Source organism: Sabethes cyaneus, chromosome 2 (genome assembly GCF_943734655.1).
Source record: "Sabethes cyaneus chromosome 2, idSabCyanKW18_F2, whole genome shotgun sequence".
Lineage (NCBI taxonomy): Eukaryota > Metazoa > Arthropoda > Insecta > Diptera > Culicidae > Sabethes > Sabethes cyaneus.
In genome coordinates, this window is record NC_071354.1 from 181,332,458 (window position 1) to 181,354,174 (window position 21,717).

At 40.3% G+C, this 21,717-nt stretch overlaps 1 protein-coding gene across 1 annotated transcript; it reads right to left on the minus strand.

Moving 5' to 3' along the window:
- Window positions 1–1,890: 1,890 nt before the first annotated feature.
- LOC128737268 (uncharacterized) lies at window positions 1,891–3,881 on the minus strand. Its single transcript, XM_053831872.1, has 4 exons — window positions 3,797–3,881; window positions 3,634–3,725; window positions 2,329–3,570; window positions 1,891–2,263 (listed from the first exon to the last, which is right to left on the minus strand). The coding sequence occupies exons 2-4, from the start codon at window positions 3,711–3,713 to the stop codon at window positions 1,909–1,911; spliced, it is 1,677 nt and encodes a 558-aa protein (XP_053687847.1). The 5' UTR covers window positions 3,714–3,725; window positions 3,797–3,881; the 3' UTR covers window positions 1,891–1,908.
- Between the last annotated feature and the right edge of the window lie 17,836 nt (window positions 3,882–21,717).

The window sequence follows — 21,717 nt, forward strand, 5'->3', positions numbered from 1 at the left end:
CTGATGTCATTTGTTATTTGTTTACCGCGCGCGATGGAGTACCGCAACGTCATAGTAGAGTTGTTTGCGAGAGGTGAGCGACCCGGCGACATATTTCGGCGGTTGAAATCCCACAGGGTGAAGCAGAATTTCATCTATAACACCATCCATCGGTATCGGAAGACGGGCTCGACCAAGGACCGTGCTAGATCCGGTTGAACGCGTTCGGCGAAAACACCACCAGCCTTCAAGGTGGTGAGGGAGCGGGTTCGTCTAAAAATGAACCACTCGATCCGGAAGACCGTTGTTGACCTGGATCTGTCGATCGGGACTGCCCACACCATCATGGCGAAGGACCGGGGATGCAATCCGTACAAAAAACGCAAGGTTCACGGGGTAACGAAGGCTACAACGAAGAAGAGGCTGGACAGAGCAAAACTGATACTTTCGCAGCACGCTGGTCAAGAGTTCGTGTTCTCTGATAAGAAACTCTTCATCTTGCAACAGCCGTACAATGTCCAAAATGATCGGCTGTGGGTCCGACGTTGGCCAGCATCCCCCCGTCCCACATAAACATCCCGCGGTTCCAGAGCGCTGCGTTGGTGATGGTTTGGGGGGCCGTATCCAAGCGTGGGAAGCTTCCACTGGGGTTTATCGAGAAAAACGTGACACCACGCACTATAAGACCGAGGTTCTAGAGAAGCTCATTTCTAAGATCTGGGACGAGATGCCCATGGACCAAGTGCATGCCGCGTGTGATTCTTTTGAGAAACGTCTCAAGCTCGTCATAAAGCACAAAGCGGAGGTACTTCCATCTCTTTGGACTACTATTGCAAAAAAACTCTAAGTCATGGTACCTCAACAACTCATTTCGATTAACTAAATCATACGCTGCCTTGAAGCAGAAACAGCAACAAAAATGGTCAATCCAACAACGCGACGATCAAAAACTGATAGTACAGTCCCTTTCGAATTTGTATTTTTTTAGGTTTTCGTATCGAAAGCAATAACAGCAATATGAACAGAACGCTAGATCCCTTTTGCTGTTATATGCTTTTGAGTGGCTTCGTAGTTCTCGAATGCTTCCGTGGATAATCGCGAAGGTTCACTAGTATATTTAGAAGGATAATATATACGTTTTTTGATTTTAACTTCAACTTATCTTTAGTGCTTGGTGCCTATAAACAGATCGTGAATTGAAAGTCAAGTAAGCCTCAGCATGTAGCACTAAAAATTATATCTGCAGTCAAGACGCTGGTCTTTCTTGTGAAGAATACATATTAGGTCTTCCAAACTTCCAAATAGTCCATAAGAAGTTTCTTTTAAGCCTCTGCACTTTAGTAGTGACTTAAAGTTAATGGATAGCACAATCCAGTTGTTCCATTGCACATTTAACAGTTTGCGGGAACGACTTACAAGTCCCCATTTCGTCTATAATTCACATGTAATTTTTCAAATAGACCTATACGTGACAATGAGCCTCTCGCCTCTACATAAATGCACAGAAAAGAAAATTTTCAAAACATTTAGCTAACTAGTGACTCAAGCAACCGATTCATGTAAAGCGGATGTGTTAAAATGCATTAGTATCGCCGTGAAAAACGAAAAAGAGGAGACACGAAGAGAATCTGTCATTGTGACTTAAATCTATATGAAAAACTACCCGAGAATTGGCGTATTTTGCGAAAAATGGGCAACATAATCCACTTCTTAATCTTATTGATATTTTTAGAAAAAGTTATCTTTGGTGAATTGACAACATCTAAAACAACTGCTAATTTCTTTCATACAGGCTAAAACAACTGTTTTGTTTACCTAATATAGCTACAAGCTCGACCAATACATTCTTCTATCTAGGTCACAATGCTAAAAACAGCTCCCTTTACAATGATTTACGTGACTTTAATTGATTATCATATGATTATCATATCATTCCCAAATTAGTTTTCCCCAAGGACATTTACCCCAATCCAACTCAACAGAAGCAGGAGCATCATTCCAAACACCAAACTTATTAGGTTGTTTCGATTTGTGTTCCACGTCACTACCGGTTGCTTCCGCGGCTACAGCATTCATCACATCCTCAACGGTATACACTTTTGATTGCTGCAGTTTTCGCAAACCCGCCCGCTTGGGAGTTGATGTTTTATCTCCCGTTAAGTCTGCATCTGCTTCGGTCCCGTCGTCGATGAGAGTCAGATAATCGCTGCTGCATTTTTCCATGGCAGCTTCAAGATTTTCCCGTTGGGAGAGTTTCAGATGTGGTTCCGCTAGAGCAAGAATACTATAAAATATAGAAAACCGTATGAAAATTGAATGCTTTAAAAGGAATTCTTGTTAACTACTCACATTGGTAAAATTTCCTTCGTGTACTTATTAACGTTTAAAAGCCTTTCGATCAGATAGTCCCTGGAGAGTCGCAAGGTCCACGGACAGTTGGCCGATATACCAATGATGATGGTATTTTGCAGATCGACCCGTAGCTTATTTTCGTAAATTGCACGAACCGTGCCGGACATTTTCTTCGTGTGCCATCGCCGAGCGAGTCGGTGGGATCGATCCGGAAGACTTCTGATGATCTTCTGAAACTTTTTCAACAGCCGAAAAGCTAGCGCTACCTCAATTGCCCAAAACTTTGCCCCCAATCGACGTTCGCAAGACTGTTGATCATCTTCGCAGATCTGGATTAGTTTCTTCAAATATGTCTCTATGTAGCCTAGGTCTATTAACATCTTAAAAAAACGCTGATGAATGCTGGCCAATCTCTGGGTGTTTCCGCTGACCGGGGCTTGAAACATATACTCGCAGCTAAGGAAAGCGTCGCAAACTGCTGAATCAGTTACGTGAGACTGTGGCAGTTTTAAATTTTCCAATAAGTTGCGAACAATCTCATACACGAGTTCGTTCAGCCGATAGATTTTATTCGCTTGCGAATACTCTTGTAAAAACTGGAACCTGGAGGGCGTAAGTTTCTTTTCTGCGGCTTTCGTTGTTTGGGCACCTTTATGAATGGCACTGGTTACAATGTCATAAACGTTGGCCATGTACTTAAGATCCGACTCATACTTGGACGCAAGTGTGGCGCTGCGAATTTGACTAATTTCACAGTTCTGCAACTGCTGCAGCTCGCGCTGCCAGTAGGAATCTTTTAACCAATTCATGCAGTATTCGGCTGACCTTCGGAAGACATCAATCGAAATTGTCACCGAACTGTGGGCACACAGATGCCTCAGCTCAACCAACCCGCCCTCGATTCCTATTTCTTTTACACGATCGGCAATGCTACCTTTGCGGCCGGCACCACTCTGCTGGTAACTTTCCGTAAGATAGTTTATAAACCGAGTAAATGCCCCAGAGTACAAGCCTTTAATATCAACATTGTCGCTATTACCGTTATTACTGGAATCCTGCTGTCGGCGAGCATCGCAGATTTGCACTTCCAGTATGGCAGCGGTACACTGTACACTAACCGGTGTTTCACGGTTCTGCCGAAGTTTCCACACCTTCAAGGTTTGAAGGGCTAAATCGTTTGCCTCAATGTCGGACCGTTCCGACAAAAATATGCCGTTGTAAACTTTTACGAATTCTTCTCTGCAAAAAGTGACGGTGTTGAAGGTTGAACATTTTAATTGAAAATCACTCTACTAAACGCACCTGTCTTTCCAGGCGGAAATGTGTGAAACTTCTCCTCGTTTCAAATCCATATTACTGGACGATAAACTGTTTGCTTTCATTCTCTCACTTTACTAGGCACCAGGTAAGCGAAAAAGGAACAAATTCTAACTATTTTAATCGAATATTAAACTATAAAACTAACCAAAATCACAATTTCCTTTAGAACACACCCGAAACTCCAGCCGCATGTAAATGTTGTTGTTTTCTTAAATTGGGCAATGACATATGTAGTCACCGTAGTCACCGTAAGTCAGCGCTCACCGCATCGATAAACTGGAACATCGATATTTTGACATGATTTTGCGCTGTTTCGATTCGATCCTGTTTTATGGTGAATCCAAGGGGTTTCCAGCAAGGCGTATCAGTGCGTAGTAACCAGAGATTACTTTTGTAATCATTTATGAATTAATTAAATAATCAAAGGTAATCAGTATAGTAATCAATGATAATCTTAAGTAATCATTGGTAATAATGACTAATTTTTAGTAATCATAAGAGATTTATTACTGATAATCAGAGGTAATCAGTAAAGCACCCCGCTGTCACAAATGTCATTCCCATACATTTTTCGTGTAGCCAACATCTCATCTAGCCCACAACAAACTTTGCCTCGGACAAAATGTATTTGTGAGTAGCCCGCTCTAACTTCAGCCTCGGATGCATCAGTATTGGTAAGCTCCCGAACAAAGTTACTTTTTTGCTTTTTTTCTTTTTGTGTCGGACGTGTAGGAAGCGTAAAAAGATGTTAGCTACTTCTTTACCCTTCAGTTTCATACGCCTGCAGTAAAGTAATCAAAAGCAACTTTTTTCGAAGGTGCGTAGTAATCACTGCTGTTGGAAACCCCTTGGGTGAATCTGTGATGGAGAAAATGGTGAATATAAGTGCGTCGTAGACACAAGCGATTAAATCTAAAATATCCAGCACACTTATGAGCGAATGCGTCCTTGAATGAATTTTTTATGCAATCAGCCTTGCAGTTAGCAATAGAGCTTTCTGACAGCTCAACCACCCACACAGCAAACACGAAAAACGCGTGTATATATATGATATTTGCCTCGTTTTGGCAAAGGGCTGATGCTTGTTTGCCTCATTTTCAAGCACCAACACACACAAGAATGGAAAGGTCTATACAAAACGAATCGAGAAGCTGACACGAAGACTTGGGGGAATTAGCCTACCGAACGGAAATCTTTCACTTTTCTGAAATATTTCACGAATTGATAGGGTTGGATAAAAAAAACCAAAAAAAATCTCGCGAAAAGGAATTATTATTAATTTATCCGGTCAATGTGCCGTATGTGAGCAATGGGACACATATAAGCATATATGAGAAAATAGAACTTTTCATTACTTCAGTCACAGTATTATAAATTGCGCATAACTGCCTACGCGACTCGGAACCCTTGCTTATTTTACTTCAGTGGCAAACGGTCCGTTACCGATACTGCGCTGAATGAATTATGGTTCTCCAGTACTGTCGATCATGAGCTGCCGTTCTACAACAGTGTGGTAGTTGATGAAACTTATTCCTAACAAAATTAGTTTTGTTTATTAACGTAGGAACACATTCAACTTCGAACTGGACTAGCTCGTTACTAAGAGAAGATTGATTTGTTTCTACTGTAGCAAATGCAAGGCCTACTAAAGTTGATGCTTCACCATTCACCACAAACAGTATAATCAATAAATTGGTAAATAAATTGGTTGGTAAACGGCTAGATAATGCGGAATATAGACCCCATAGTGGTCGTTAGCCTCTTATCCAGCAACTCCGATCCCGACCTCCTCGTGGTACCAGCCGGAATACGAGCAACCTTAGCGGAGATCGGGTAACCAACCCCGGTGGAAACTAAGGTCGTATACTAACCGGGAAGGAGGTATAGTGCGTCTCGGCACTATGAGATGGCAGCCCTATCGCGAGACTCGGTAGTGTTGCCCCAGTACGGCTACACACCTAAACTAAACTTAACTAACAACATTCAAGCATATTCGGAGCGGAATATTCGGCATCGAACTCGGGACTTGGAACTGTAGATCGCTAAATTTCGCAGGTTGCGAGCGGGTGCTGATTGAACAGCTGGAACCCTGCAAACTCGGCATCGTAGCTCTGCAGGAAATCTGTCGCAAAGGAGAGAAGGTATGGAAGATCCGTGGCGGAAAGGCCCAGTTTTACCAGAGCGGTGGCGCTACCAACGAACTGGGAACGGGCTTTGTAGTGCTGGGCGGAATGCAGGATCGCGTGATAGATTGGAAGGCGATCAACGAGAGAATGTGTGTATTGAGGATAAAGGGCCGTTTCTTCAATTATAGCATCATTAACGTGCACTGCCCGCACGAAGGTAGACCCGACGATGAGAAAGAAGCGTTCTACGCGAGGCTGGAGGCAACGTACGACAGCTGCTCGTCACGGGACATCAAGATCGTCATCGGGGATATGAACGCCCAGGTCGGTAGGGAAGAAATGTATAGACCGGTGGTAGGACCCCATAGCCTGCACACCGACACAAACGATAACGGCCAACGATGTATAAACTTCGCAGCTTCCCGAGGCCTGGGGATCCGAAGTACCTTTTTCCCGCGCAAGGATATCCACAAAGCCACCTGGAGATCACCTGACCAACGTACAATGAACCAAATTGACCACGTTCTCATAGAGGGCCGGTTCTTCTCTAACATCACGAACGTACGCTCCCGTCGGGGTGCGGATATTGATTCTGACCATTACCTAGTAGCAGTACATGTGCGCTCAAAGCTGTCCACCGTATACCGGACACGTCAAAGCCGCCCTCCTCGGCTGAACATCAGGCAGCTAGATAACCCACAAGCTGCCGAGAACTACGCGCGAGTACTGAATGAGGCACTGCCTTCTTCCGAGGAGTTAGGTGCTTCAAACCTCGAAGACGGTTGGGGCAGAATACGCTCGGCCATCGGAGAGGCACTAAGTATTGAGCCTCGGAGTACACAAAATGATTGGTTTGATGGGGAATGCCAACAAGCGGTGGAGGAGAAAAAAAATGCTTGGAAAAATTATCTAAGTATTGCCACTAGAGAGAACCTGGCCAAGTACCGACGAGCTAGGAACCAGTTGACCACGATCCTGAGGAGAAAAACGCGCCAAAAGGAGGACAGAGATCGTGAAGAATTAGAACAACTATTCCGAGCTAATGACACGCGCAAGTTTTATGAGAAGGTGAACCAAACTCGGAAGGGCTACACACCGAAATCTGACATGTGTAGGGACGAGGGAGGGAATCTAATTACAAACGAGCGCGAGGTGGTCGACAGGTGGAAGCAGTTCTTCGATGAACACCTCAATGGCGAAGTCGCAGAAGGAGGCGGAACGGAAATTAACCTAGGAGTGCCCATGGAAGATAGTGATGTCCTAGCACCTGATCTCCAAGAAGTTAAACGAGAAATCAGGTTGCTGAAGACCAATAAAGCCGCTGGGAAGGACCGCCTACCGGCAGAGCTTTATAAACATGGCGGGGAAACGCTAGCAAAGGCTCTACACTGGGTTATTTCGAGGATTTGGGAGGAGGAAAAGCTACCGGAGGAATGGATGGAAGGAGTGGTTTGTCCCATCTACAAAAAGGGTGATCGGCTAGGCTGCTGCAACTATCGTGGTATTACGCTGGTAAACGCCGCCTACAAGGTACTCTCCCAGATCCTGTTACGCCGGCTGTCACCGATAGCACAAGGTTTCGTAGGGAATTATCAGGCGGGTTTCATGGGGACTCGCACAACTACGGACCAAATTTTTACTATCCGACAGATCTTGCAGAAATGTCGGGAGTACAACGTGCCCACGCATCACATCTTTATTGATTTCAAAGCAGCATACGATACAGTCGATCGAGACAAGCTATGGCAGATAATGCCGAATACGGTTTTCCGGACAAACTGACGCGACTGATCAGAGCTACATTGGATCGAGTGATGTGTTTCGTACGCATCTCTGGGACACTCTCCAGTCCCTTCGAGACGCGACGAGGGTTGAGACAAGGTGACGGTCTATCCTGCATGCTGTTCAACATCGCTCTTGAGGGGGTGATCCGACGAGCGGGCATTGAAACGAGAGGCACGATTTTTACCAAGAGTAGCCAACTTCTAGGCTTTGCAGATGACTTCGATATCATAGCCAGGAACTTTGCGACGGCGGAGGCAATCTACGCCAGACTGAAAGCGGAGTCTAGGAGAATTGGGCTAAAAATAAATGCGTCGAAGACCAAATACATGAAAGGAAGAGGCTCAAAGGAAACAAATGCGCGCCTCCCATGGACGGTAACCGTTGACGGCGTCGAACTAGAAGTGGTAGAAGAGTTCGTGTATTTGGGATCGCTGGTGACCGCGGACAACAACACTAGTAAGGAGATCCAGCGGCGCATCCAAGCGGGAAATCGGGCCTACTTTGCCCTTCGTAAAACGCTACGATCAGGAAGCATACGCCGCCGCACGAAGCTAACAATGTACAAAACCATTATTAGACCGGTAGTTCTTTATGGACTTGAAACCGTGACGCTGCTTACGGAGGACATACGCGCCCTTGCCGTGTTTGAGCGGAAAGTGCTGCGGACGATATTTGGCGGAGTACAAACTGAAAGCGGAGAGTGGCGGAGGCGTATGAATCACGAGCTACAGGCACTGCTTGGGGAGACTCCCATCGTACATCTAGCGAAAGTTAGCAGGCTACGGTAGGCCGGACACGTCGTAAGGATGCCGGACGACAGTGCGACGAAAACGGTCCTCTTCAACAACCCCACCGGCACCAGGAACAGGGGGGCCCAACGTGCACGATGGCTCGACCAGGTCGAAAGCGATTTGCGACTTCTGAGACGACTAGGAAATTGGCGACGAGTGGCCCAAGACCGAGTTGAATGGAGACGAGTGCTTGAAACAGCACGAGCCACCCCGGCTCTATGCTGCTGAAGAAGAAGAAGTATAATCAATATATATATAGAATGCCAGCGTCGCTGCAGTGCGCGTGGTAAACATCACACATATTCAGATAATGTATTTACATTATATATGCAAATGTGTGTGTGCCTGAGATTCATCAATAGACCAAAGCATCATACCGTCAATTGACAGATACTGGCGCCCTTGTTTACATTTTGGAAAACTTTCCTTTCCGTTTATAGCGAATGTAGCGTGTGTTTTAACATTTTACAGGCATAATGGCTTTTAAATTTAGTCCTAATGCTGTTTAAACTCGGTTTAAATAACAAACTTGCCGTTTAAACGGCTGAAACTTTTTTGGACTCTGCGGTCTATTTGTAAACAAGGGCGCCAGTATCTGCCAGATGACGTCACCTTGATTTGGTCTATAGGGGAATCTCATTGTCAAACTTTGACAACCAGTTTAAAATTTCAATTATGCCTCCCAACCAACCCGGTGTCACCAATACACTCTCACATATGATTTGACAGTACCCCCATACTGATGGGCCCCTCGTTGCTGGGCCCCAAACAACAATGGCCGCTCCATATATTTTCTATGAAATGATTTCCCGCCCAGTGTTTTGACGTTTTAGATTGCGGTCATAGAAAAATGGCGGCGTGCCGGGGGGTCGCTCCCAACTAATGTGATTGGAAACTTCGCTTGCTTCAAATTTCTGAAAAAATCGGTGCAAAAGGGCGCAGTTGTGGGATTCTATTCATCCGGACGAAAAGAAAAAGAACGTTTAAGGGGAAACCGAAAGTGGCTCAAAGATGGCTGGATAAATGGCTACCATTCGAAGCATTTATTGTTTTGCGCCTTAAAAATGCATCTGTATTGGCAGAGCACGCTTTCGCCACGTAACCAGTGCTGCCAGCGCTGTTATAATTTCCTAAAACTTGTACTTCAATTTATCGATCTGCTATGTATCAATAAATGCTCAGCAAAACATAATTGCTAATGGAAAATAAATTTAACTGAGCATATCGATCATTACGTGTTCATAAAAGCGACCAATGTATAATTTAGAATTAGTTAATAGATATTTGGTTACGCACATATTTCGTTGAACTAGCGATTTCCGAAAAAGCAGCAACACAGTATCAAACTTTCGTCACATCAATGAGCTTTTAAAGAGCTTTTAACTTTCGCCGCATCGATGAGGTTAGAGTGAAGTAAACAAACAAAACGCAAACGCAATCCGATGCAAGCGGATTAATTAAACATGCTAGTGATCCTACGCATTATTCAGTTGCTGCTGTTAATTTTGATTGAATCGGAATGCCTTGATAAAGAAAACAAACCATTTCTTTATTGATTATGATTCTTTATGATTATGATTATGATATATGATTCTTTATTGAACAAACATTTATTGATACATAGCAGATCGATAAATTGAAGTACAAGTTTTAGGAAATTATAACAGCGCTGGCAGCACTGATTACGTGGCGAAAGCGTGCTCTGCCAATACAGATGCATTTTTAAGGCGTAAAACAATACATGCTTCATGAATGGTAGCCATTTATCCAGCCATCTTTGAGCCACTTTCGGTTTCCCCTTAAGCAACGTCCAACAATCCCTCTCGTGGGAGATGACGCTGACACGCGCAAGCAGCGCATTTCCGCGCTGTCTTTGGAAGTGTGTATAAATAGAAATATCCCGCATTTTGCACCTTACTGGACACCGCAGTCTAAAAGTGCGACTGGCACAAAAAGTGCGACAATGCGAATGCTGTGAGTGAAAAAGAGAAAGAGTAACAACTGCAATGTTGCTGTTTTGTTTTGTCATATACATTGGCATTAGAGAAAATAATCTGGATTAATCCAGGTACAGCTGCAAAGCACAATATTTTTTCAAAAATTTAAAATAGGTATATTTTTCTTTTTAGCAAAAACCATTAACAGAACATTCGCGGGCGAGCCGCAAGCGGCCGGCTTTTGAACGGCGTATCAGCACGATCAGGGGATACTTGGTAAGTATCCCCGAAAGATTCACCGAGGACTATTTTCCAAAAAGATGTTGCCCTGAATGTACTAATTTACCGAATGTACCTATTCCCCGAAATATTTTTTTTGATTGTACCGTTTCCGCGACAACCATTTAACACGCAACAGAGATATAAAAATTCATAACAAACTTCAGGAGTTCATTTCTCTATTTTCAAATTTTGCATGTTTCTTCGATAAACAAATATTTTAAAACACCAGCAAAAAAATACCCATATTTTAAAAAATTACAATTTTTAACTATTTAAAAACAATCTAGAGAAAGTATGGTACACCAATTTTGAAAACTTGTTGAATCGTGACATATCCCGTAGAAAGGTAATTTTTGATATTACAAACTATGATTATAATCAACATTTTAAGAGTAATTTTTGCTTTCAAAAATCACCCGAAGATTTCGAAATAAAAAAATACATGTCGATTATTTTTAACAAATAAGGCCATTGCAAATCATTTTTAAAGTTTTTGTCACCTCCCCACCTTGGAAATTGGCTTGAAAAATCGGGCAAAAAAAATAATTTGTAGGATATAAGTTAAATTTTTTTATAAAATCTATTGTCATTGGGCTCTACAGTCTGAAAAACTTGAAAGATGAGTGTACGAGTTAAGTTAGCGCTTTTAGCATGAAATAGAAAAGGAAATTCAAACAACGGAATTTCCGAAAATCGACCAAGAAATTTTCTTCCGATTTTGTCTTTTTCGTAGATTTTTGCATGGAAAATAACAACGTTTTTATTAAAAGTAAGAATAGATTTGGTTTTCACGTTTGAACTTTAAATAAAAATGCCTAAAAGTCATATTTTTTTTTGCTCGATTAAAAAATTCTCTTTGTTTTCTTTTGTTTTGTCCACTGATAATATACCTTTTATCAGAAGGAATTTTGTAGTTTCAGGGAGGTTTACCAATACTTGTCAAGTTATAATCAACATGTAGCATGAAAATTATAACATTAATGTGCGGCGTTTTATTCGAATTCAAGAGGGCGAAGTTACCTCTTTTTGACGTTTCTTAGATACAGAAACGGAATGCGAATTACTTCCTTAAGAACAGGAAGATATCCTTTTTTTACCGGGATAATCGAGAATCGAATTCCTGGATAATCGAGTCCGGACTGTATCTATATACACCTATATATGTATGGCTTCGAGGTATGATGCTGGCCTAATAAGCCGGTCGTCGTATATTCGAATCTCAGCTGGGAGAGGCTGTTAGAGTCAATAGGATCGTAGCAAATCGTCCTGTATTCTAACAGCTGGCTGCGAAGTCTGTCGTATAAAAATTAAAAACAGAAGGACAAGCTTAGACAACGGAATGTAGCACCTAGGCTTTGCTTTGTTTTACCTATACAGTGGGGTTTCGAATTTGGCATGGTTTGATTTTGGCATGCCTCGATTTTGGCAACAAAAGTATCCGTTTTTGGCAACACAAAATATTTTACTTCCAAAAATATGCTTAAATATCAGTCAGTTTCCGCATACATACTTCAAATGACGAAAAAATATTGCCCTAACTGTGTTCATGAAAAAAAGTTTGCGGGTTCAAACAATTTTTTTATTGCCGTAGGACTACGTCTTACCGCCCCAGATAACACAAAATCGTAATAGAAAGTTCACATTAAATCGTTTTCATGCCAATTTCAGATTGGAATTGTATAATGATCAGAGTATGTCAAACCGAAGTGAACAATAAGTTGTTTTGCAGTCGTGCGTGTCTTCATATACAATTCATGACTGTGAATTATAAAGGAGTACAGGTATACCTCCATAGTACGTACCCTCGTTAGAACGTACCCTCGATATTACGTACCCTCCATAATACGTACATTTTGCCTCGATAGTACGTACATTTTCCAGCAATGATTTTTTTTTATTTTCTATATAAAGCAGAAACTTTTTTATGAATATTTATGAGCCAATACAAGCAAATACGTATTCAATAATTCTAAATATTTGAATAATATCAGTTATTTCTGTTATGTAAAAACCATTATTTTAAAATTAAAAACAGTTTCTAAATAGTAAATTAATCAAATATACGTTCTAAATAACAGTTAGTTTTTAGCACTCTGATTTTAATATTTTTTGAAACGATGGTTTTACAATTGATGAAGGGACGGTAGGGAAAGAAATGAAAATTTTTTGGTGAAGGTGGGGAAGAGCGGAAAGGAAGGGGGGGGTATTGGTAGCTATGCTTGACAAGTAGTCATTTTGACTCCTACCTTTGGTCCAATACTGGAAGGTGCATGAGTCGAACCAAGCTGTAATCTGAGATTACAACCGGATTCGAACCCACAACACCCGCCAGGGCATGTGGTTCGCTGGTACTTGTACCTTTGAACCATAGAGGCGCTGGACCCCTTCCTTTCCGCTCTTCTCCACCTTCACCAAAAAATTTTCATTTCTTTCCCTACCGTCCCTTCATCAATTGTAGAACCATCGTTTCAAAAAATATTAATATATATGTATGACCGCATTTCAAGGTCAGGACTAAAAACTTGAGATTAGACTCTGATTTTGCAGATTTTTGCTCGGGGAATTAACCTTTTCTGTGATGCACAATCTTTCCAACTGCGATGGGGGGAACAGTAGGTAATGTTATATTCATTTGTTTGCAGATACTGGTGTTCGTCAAATACGTGTAATACGATTACTACCCATAAAACTGTAACTGTCCCATATGGACAAAAGTGAAGTGTGGAAAAATGAGACTGCAAGCAACTGACTAACTTACTGACTGAGTACAGCCTGAATTCGTTAATTGGGCCACGACTGCACTCCAGCTGATTCGCTAATTGGGCCGACTGACAGTTGTTAGAAATTTCTAAACTCGAAAATTCCATACAATTTTGGCATTCAAGTTGTCACACAGCCCAATTAGCGAACACCCAATTAACGAACCGCCCAATTAACGAACCACCAATTAACGAAACTTTGCTGTAATTATAAATATATATGTTGGGCGTCATTATATAAGAATTATTTTACTTTCTTTGGAGGAAAAATCACGTTGCGCTAGTAATTAAACTATTCATATTATTTTTGTTGTAAAGTTAAACACAAATGCATATTTTTTCAAAATTTCGAAGATTGGTCAGTTAAGCTTTTATTTACAAGCACAAGTTGCAAAAATAAAAACACGTCTCTTCCATAAAGCATAGTCTTGGGCAACATCTTTCTAAGATTTGACCCTTCTTTATCGACAGACTTCGCAGCCGGCTGTTAAAGTACAGGGCAGCTACGGGGTTAGTGCAGCAATCCTACTGACTCTATCTTGCAGCACCGCCTAGCCGAGATTCGAACATTTCAGCTTATATTGACAACTATGTACCAAACCTTTACCTAGATTTATTCGATTAAAATATGTAAATTTTCAATTTGAGAGAGAATTTTGCAAAAAAAACTAAATGTCTTTGGATTCCTTTTGCTTCACTTTTCAACTATCTTTTAACATTTGTAGTATTTTTTCTGAAATAATTTTGCCAAGATAATTATTTATTTTATAATTAGCTTAGCTTAGATAGACTGCCCGTAGTTGCACTCCGTGATTGGCTAAACCAGTAAGATTGCACAAAGAACCAATTGAATGGTGCTTGGGAGTAGCATGACATACTCGTTGTGCAATTTCTACTGATTCAACACTTTGAAAATTGACCAATAATGACGCCGGCCACGACCAAAAGGCTGTACTACATGGGAAAAGGAAGTAATATTAGGCCGATACTTGTTGCTAGAGACCGCGGGTACCACTGCATCTCCACAAGTATCACGGGATAGGATTTATGTTAGTAGGGGAAGGTACTGATCAGGGTTCATTTTTATTTTTTTTATTTGTATTTGAATTTGAATATAGGCTATTGTGCCCGTTACCCAATCTTAACCTTACAAAATATAAAAAATACGTGCATGAGTCACTTTTCTTAAAATACACAATAAAACTAAACAATAGAAACATTAATATAATTGTCCTTTAAAATATAATCTAAGCCTACTCCTTATTGTATCTGGGCTCATGTCGATGGCTATTATTTCCTAAAGTGCATTGAAACGATTCATGAAGCGTGTAGTTGGTTCATTCTGTGAGTAATTTCTGGTCCGCAACGGTGGTTCAAACGTTCTCCTTCGTCGAAGCGAGACTGGGTTATCGTTTAGTCACTGGAAAGTGGCTGACTGATCGTTCGTCCTGCAAGAATGTTCGTAAAGAATACGATATCGGCTATCTTATGCCTCGAGCGGACCGAGTCGAGGTCGACCAAGCAACACAGATCATGATAAGGTGGATTTTGGTAGATATGATCCAACGAAACAACGCGTCAGCGATTACATTTCATCTCTACGTTTCGCGATCACCATTGCAAATAAATAGTCGCTTAGAAAGCGTGTGCGACGTATTTGGGCCCACATGCCAAATTTTGTTTTATTTGCTTGATTAATGCTTCTCGAGTTGTGTAGAGATTTGAGTTTCATTTGTAAGGGAGCCCTCCCCCCCTCTTAGTGGAGGGAGGGGTCTCTAACCATCATTAAAACCTTTCCTGGCCCTAAAAACCTCTACATGCAAATTTTCACGCCGATTGGTTCAGTAGTTTTTGATTCTAAAAGGAACATTAGACATAATAAAAACAATACTTGACATTAAAAATTGTGATTCGATATCGATTCGATTTTGGCATCATAGGCGACACGCATTTGTCGCCAAATTCGAAATCCAACAAACTGCATATGTATCTATGTAATAATCACTTTTTTTCCACAGCAGTGAAGAAAATAAAACAACAGTTTAAAGCTTAAAAAACTAATCCAGCCAAAAAATGCCCGGAAGCTGTTATACGAGCTGCGCCCGAATCACATCGTGTGTATAGAACGCACTCAACAAGGTTTCGCGGCGCAGCTCACGATAGACGGCATTACGTATGAAGCACATGCACCCAATAAGAGAACCGCGGTAGAAAATGTGGCAGAAAAAGGCATAAGACAGTTGATTATAAAGCACTTAAATGAAAATCCGCAAGATGCGGGAATACGGCTGAAACTTGCCTCATTCGCACTGCATTCTCTTAACCAAAAGTGGAAGCAAGAGGGATATAACAATCCTTGAACTTGGAACAAAGGTTCCTTTCACCATTAGGTGGACATACATACATATACATATGCGCTGAATCAAAGTGACCCGTATAAAAAGTGTTCGACCATCAGTGCTAAGTGTTGCTGGCCGACTCTATTTGAGTCACAGGGACTGCCAACAGATTTATTACGAACGCGATTAAACCTAGTCCAATCTGATGTCTGTGTTAGGGAAGTGTGCCAGAAAAAATGACACAAGTTCGTTGTCCCAACAGATCGCAAATTCTTTACTGCGTGACGATTAAACCTCGGCGAATTTGATATCTGTGTTGGAAAAATGTGCTACAGCTGTAGTGTTCGGTTGTAATACGGCTCTGTATGAATACGCAAGCTTGCCGTTTCATTAGAAGTGTAGTGAAAAGATGTGCTGTTGATAAAATAGGATTGAATTGGTAAAATCCCTTCAACGTGGCAAACAATCTTTAATTTCAGTAAGGTAGCAGGAAAGTAATAGTTTGTGTTCTTGATTTTGTTAAATTGTTTTCAAATGCACAATCTTTTGAGAATTGAACGTATGCAATGTTACTACTTTGATAAACGTTACATACAATGCATGTAGCATGTATTGCTGTTGCAGTTGAAAACCGTAATAATCGACTCGCGACATTCGCTTTTATTCTTGTTCTGTGTGTCGCAACTACGTCGCACGTGGTGCGCTGTGATCGCACATTGATGCGCTATACAGCGCACCACGTGCGACGTAGTTGCGACACACAGAACAAGAATGAAACCGAATGTCGCGAGTCGATTATTACAGTTTTCAACTGCAACAGCAATATATATGTTGCACATAGCATGTATACATGAAGAATCGAATGATTACAAGCATGAATACATGCTACTATCACTACAAAGAGACTTACGTAGTCCTGCGTCACCTATATATGCGGTCGTGTCTTGTACACAACCCCTCTGATTTTTATTTTCTTTGATTTCAGATTTCAATTGTCTTTTTCTTCACTTGCTGTTACTCACAATTGTACAAGAAAAGCAAAAAGTGAAGAAAAGCAGTTAATTTAAGCATGTAGGTATAGTGGTGTATAGGATTAACAATACTAGTGAGTTGATTTTTCCAAATAAATTTATACAAATTTCAAACAAATTTTGCGCATCAATTAATGCTCTTTTCAATCAATAGATACTAGAGCTTAGAAATGTTATATGAAAAATAGGAAGTAAACTATGCAACCGGCGTCAAGCTAGGCGAAAAAGCCTATCAGCAGAAAAATGTATAGGGTTGCCGAAAAATCACTAGCAAGTAAATTTACCAACGAGAAAGCGCCATTTGTGAGATTCTCAGTTCCGAAAGCCTTTTCGAATATTTAAAGAACCGGTTCGGTTTTATTGTCGGCTGCCAGCAATACCTTAGCGAGAAAGTTCCAAACCTGAAAGCGACATCTATAAAACTATAGCGTCAAGTTGTACTGCCGAAACGACAAAGATTCTTGGGAACCTTGAACAAACTACGTAAACCAGCGCACAACTATACAACAGACGTCGTTACATATTCCCCTGAGCAATCCATTAGGCAAGATACGAACCAGCACGAAAGCGACACCTGTAAGCTCAGCATCGATTCACCTAGAAAACACCGAAAAGATGTTTGTATAAAAATCACAACCGAAAAATACATCAGTGCTAAAGTGACATCTGTAAGCACCTTATTAAATCTAATTTGCCTGCCATTGCTTTTTCGAAAAAATGCACATACTTGATAAAGTTATCTGAAAATTTTTATATGAAACATGCAAAAACACATTAATGGGACCCTGCCGGATTCGTTGCATATACCCTGGGCCTCCACCATGTGCAGTGCCGCCTTCAACGAAAGGGGAGGAACCGAGTTAATTAACTTTTTCCGAGAAAATTGTTAGCCAAGAGTATGGCATGATTACGTTTGGTATTTGGTGCGCAAGTATTGTCAATTGCAAAGAAAATTGTACCATCCAAAGTGCGATACCGCTCATAAAAGTGCTATTTTGCATTAAATCGTTTCGGTATCTTCGGTACACTTTTTCGTTATCTTCCAAGCAATAAGTGCGCCGAAGATACCGAAACGATTCAATGCAAAATAGCACTTTTATGAGCGATATCGCACTTTGGATGGTAAAATTTTCCTTGCAATTGACAATATCTACCGTATGCATTCAATATCGTGGTCTGATAGAATCATTGAGACTGCATGAAGAGTCTAATCGGTTTGTCAAGATGCATTGCCGTGCCTATTCAAACGGTTCAAAGCCACCATTAATGGTATTTAGAAAGCTTCATTATCATCAAAGTAAATTGATATATACCAGGTATATGACAATGCGAGCTGTCATATACACTTTGCACTAACACATCTACACTAGTTCTGAGATTTCGAGCATTTTATATGGAAAATTAGTTAATTTTTTAAAAAAATCGTTGGATACGCAAGATTTGTCTATTTTTTTTCTCACAGTTTTTATGTTTATGCTTAGAACATTATTTCTAGTATGTATTTTCATGAATACAATGAAGTGCAACATTCCAAATTGCAAGCGGGAATTTTTTCGTCAAAACGGTATCAAGATGTCTCAAAGAAATGTCGTTATATCGCTTTCCTACAAGTAGTAAAACAAAAAAGATTTTTTTTAAAATGCTCGGACATGATTGTTCAATAAGCAGCATGAGCAACATTGTTATCCGCCCGCGATATTTTTCGTCTGATTTCTGGTAAGCTTTTAAAGTGTTAATTATCTTCTTAGACCGTTTTGTAGCAATCTAAGATTACTTTTTATGGTTTTCTACATAGTGTTGAGACGGGTAAATTTATGATAAAAAGGTATCATCTTGGAACAGTGACTTCAATTTAAGGATTTTCAAGCAGTAGCACAAGCTACTGCTATTCGAATAAAACTATTTTTTAAAAGAAGACATCAAAGGCATATTCAAGAGCATCATCCAAGCAAAATGTTGGATGGAACGTGTTTTAATTTAAGCAATCGTATACCGTATTGATCGTGAAGTATTAGAAACATTAATTCATTTTTCAATTGCACATCGAAATAGTTAGTCACCCATGTTCTCAAATTTTTTACGCATAATAAAGAAGGCTACAAGTGCAAATGACTTTAAAATATATTCCTTACATTTCATTGTAAATGTTCAAATATTTCTCTGGAATAATATAGCTGCATTCATTAATTACAATTAATTTAGTTGTAATTTTCATGCAAGTTCCACCATATTTCAGAACTATTTCTTCTTCTTTCTACACACACTAATGCAACCCTCGATGGTCACATACCTGGTATATATCAATTTACTTTGCATTATCATTAGATAGAATTGTTGCTAGTCGGCAGCAAAAATAGTAAAATCATTCTTATTTTATTAATTTCTTATTATATTAATGAGGATGTATTAATATGTCGTGATGCTAGAAGAGCTAAACATGTGATGTTCTTTCTTAGAAAATTATGAACGCGGAAGATATCGAACAAAATTTAATGTATTAGAACTAAACGGTATAATACTGACTCATCATACAGACAAAGCACAAGTTCCATTAGACTGTTTTGACTCCTTTCTCTATAACTTTGGGGTACTTACGTTGGAAAGATATAGCTAATCCTCCTGGCTACCAGAAGCAAATCATTATAATACAAAGCGGAAAGACTTAAGAAAAAGTTTGCATTTATCCTTTTAAATCGGATGTACTGGTATGTTTACTGTTATCTAGTGTTATTTCATTAATTTCCGTTAATACTATGCTGTCTATCAAAATCATAGAAAGGTACAAGTAATTACTGAATTTTAACTAGTTTTGTTCTTTTTTTTGCAGAGTTTGTTAGCCCTTTACTTGTGACGTCAATGTTTTCGAAAATTGCAGCCATTAATGAAGAAAAGTTTTTTTCAACCAACATAGCAACCTATGGCATAAAGGAAAAAATTAGAATGCCATCAACTGCAAAAGTAGAAAACTTGAGACATGAATTTCAAAATGTGAAAGAATCATTACGTTGGAAATGGAAATGGAAATGGAAATACTAAACCTCAAAGTTAGTAAGTATTCTTTCTCTAGTCGGGCTGCGTGTAACTATTTATTTCTTCTCAGGTTGCAATTAAGGACCTGGTGCTTGGAAAGCTCACGAACGAGCTTTGCGCGACGCGGATGGCGAATGGCAAACTTGCAAAGCGGATTGATAAGCAAAGGTCCACTTCTCGTAAATACGTGAGCAGGATCGTAGAACGTAACGTTTACTTTTCCCATCAGAGAATATTTTCAGCGGAAAGATGCAGCGGTGCAGCGGGAAATGAAGCAAATAAAATTCTCGCTCCAATCGATGCAGGTGGGTAATGAATGCGTTTTGAATGATGCTAACATGATGAGAGATACTCACTACAATGCACCGCTTCCGTAGATATCCTTGCAACTATCCAACGGTAAACTAGCCCGTCATTTGCGACATTGTGGTACTACCCGGTATTGCTTAGGGGCGATGTTTCTTCGCATGCGGTCTACCCAGCGCTGGCATGAGAAACGACGGAATCGCAACCAGCAGGTGTGTTTGCGGAATATGTTCTGTTCGAGAGCAAAACCGGTACATGAAAAACATTGCGGCAGTTAAGCTGAGCTACGAGAGTATTACTACAAGCCACCGGCAATATTTGGATCTACTGACCCGGTGCTCTCAGATGTTACATGAAAATATGAATCTGAGGTTCAAAAGGAACAGGTTGGATGAGGAAGAGGAACCTGTGAAAGGCAGCATTGGCACGGCGAAAGTTGGCAGCTTAGATGTACTAGAAACTGACAAGGTAAGATTAATGCTGATTGATTGAGTAGTTTCTGCGCTTATAGTGCAACCTTTTAGAACGATGTTGCATCTGCTAGGGTAACCAACGTATTTTGGACCCCTCAGGCAGCTGTACATAATTTGGACACTTACAGCAAAATCAAATGGAAGTGTCCAAATTATGTACAGCTGCTGATGGGGTCCGAAATAGGTTGGTTACCCTTACTTTGGAAACTATTTGCCCGGTATCTTTTAAATCTGCAATACGATCGCGTTCGAGCTCTATTTGAACTAAGAGTTTATTATATTTTTATTATTAATATAAAATAAATTAATTATAGAAACAGTATTGCACATTTAGTATGGCTTGAAATTGTATAAATTAACGGCAAATAAATTCCAGAAAATTAATAATAATTATCACTAGCTTTTTCGGTGGAGTCATCTTAGCTACGATGGCAAATTATAATGTCAGCAACTGCTTGAAAGTATACACAGTATTAAGGGAAACTAATTAAACGCAATTTCGAATTTTATTGGGGTAGTGCGTGGTCACTCCGTGCGCGAATCACTGTGTTTCGTTGGACGGAAAAAACAGACACTAAAAGTGCAAACAATGTTATGCTAAGTGGAAACAAAAGTTGGTCCTGCTCAGACTTGCCAAGTGCTACCGCATATGGATGCTAAATAAATTTAGCTCCAATGCGTCTGGGGATATTTGAATGCGTAATATTCAGGTGCGAAACTACAGGGGTGAGCAGCTTTCTTCTTGACCGATAGCTTTTATTTAGTTTATCACAATACTGCAGTAGATGTTTGAATTGATTTATCATTTTTCTTTTTTAAATTAATACATTCATTGGTTTTCTATAGTCTTGGCAAATATTAAAACTTTGAAAACTAAATGCAAGACTAAAAAATGTTGCAACTTGCGTATAGGTCAAGTTATCACTATTTTTGCACGATCAAAGCAAACTACGACCGCGAGCGAATGCGAAAAAGTTAAAGTTACGTAAAGTTTTTTCTAGTTTGTTCATTATTGAAATACCTACCTAAGTATCAAAAGTGTTTTTTTTTTTGAAAAAATATAGTGTTTTTGTGACCGCTGGTGGTCAGATAGAAGCAGTGAGTTGGAAGTTGGACTCAAGTTTGGCAGTAAAGTATCGCTTGGAGCGGATTGCTGCTAAAGGCGTATCTTAATCTTTAAGTTCACCGGACGGATTGGACGAACTGA

Bases quoted from the DNA above. Each gene is read 5' to 3' on its own strand.
- LOC128737268 (XM_053831872.1), bottom strand. From the start codon at position 3,713: ATGAAAGCAAACAGTTTATCGTCCAGTAATATGGATTTGAAACGAGGA. The intron at 3,571-3,633 runs GTGCGTTTAGTA...CACTTTTTGCAG, and splicing joins ATTTCCGCCTGGAAAGACAG to AGAAGAATTCGTAAAAGTTT. The intron at 2,264-2,328 runs GTGAGTAGTTAA...TATATTTTATAG, and splicing joins ACGAAGGAAATTTTACCAAT to TATTCTTGCTCTAGCGGAAC.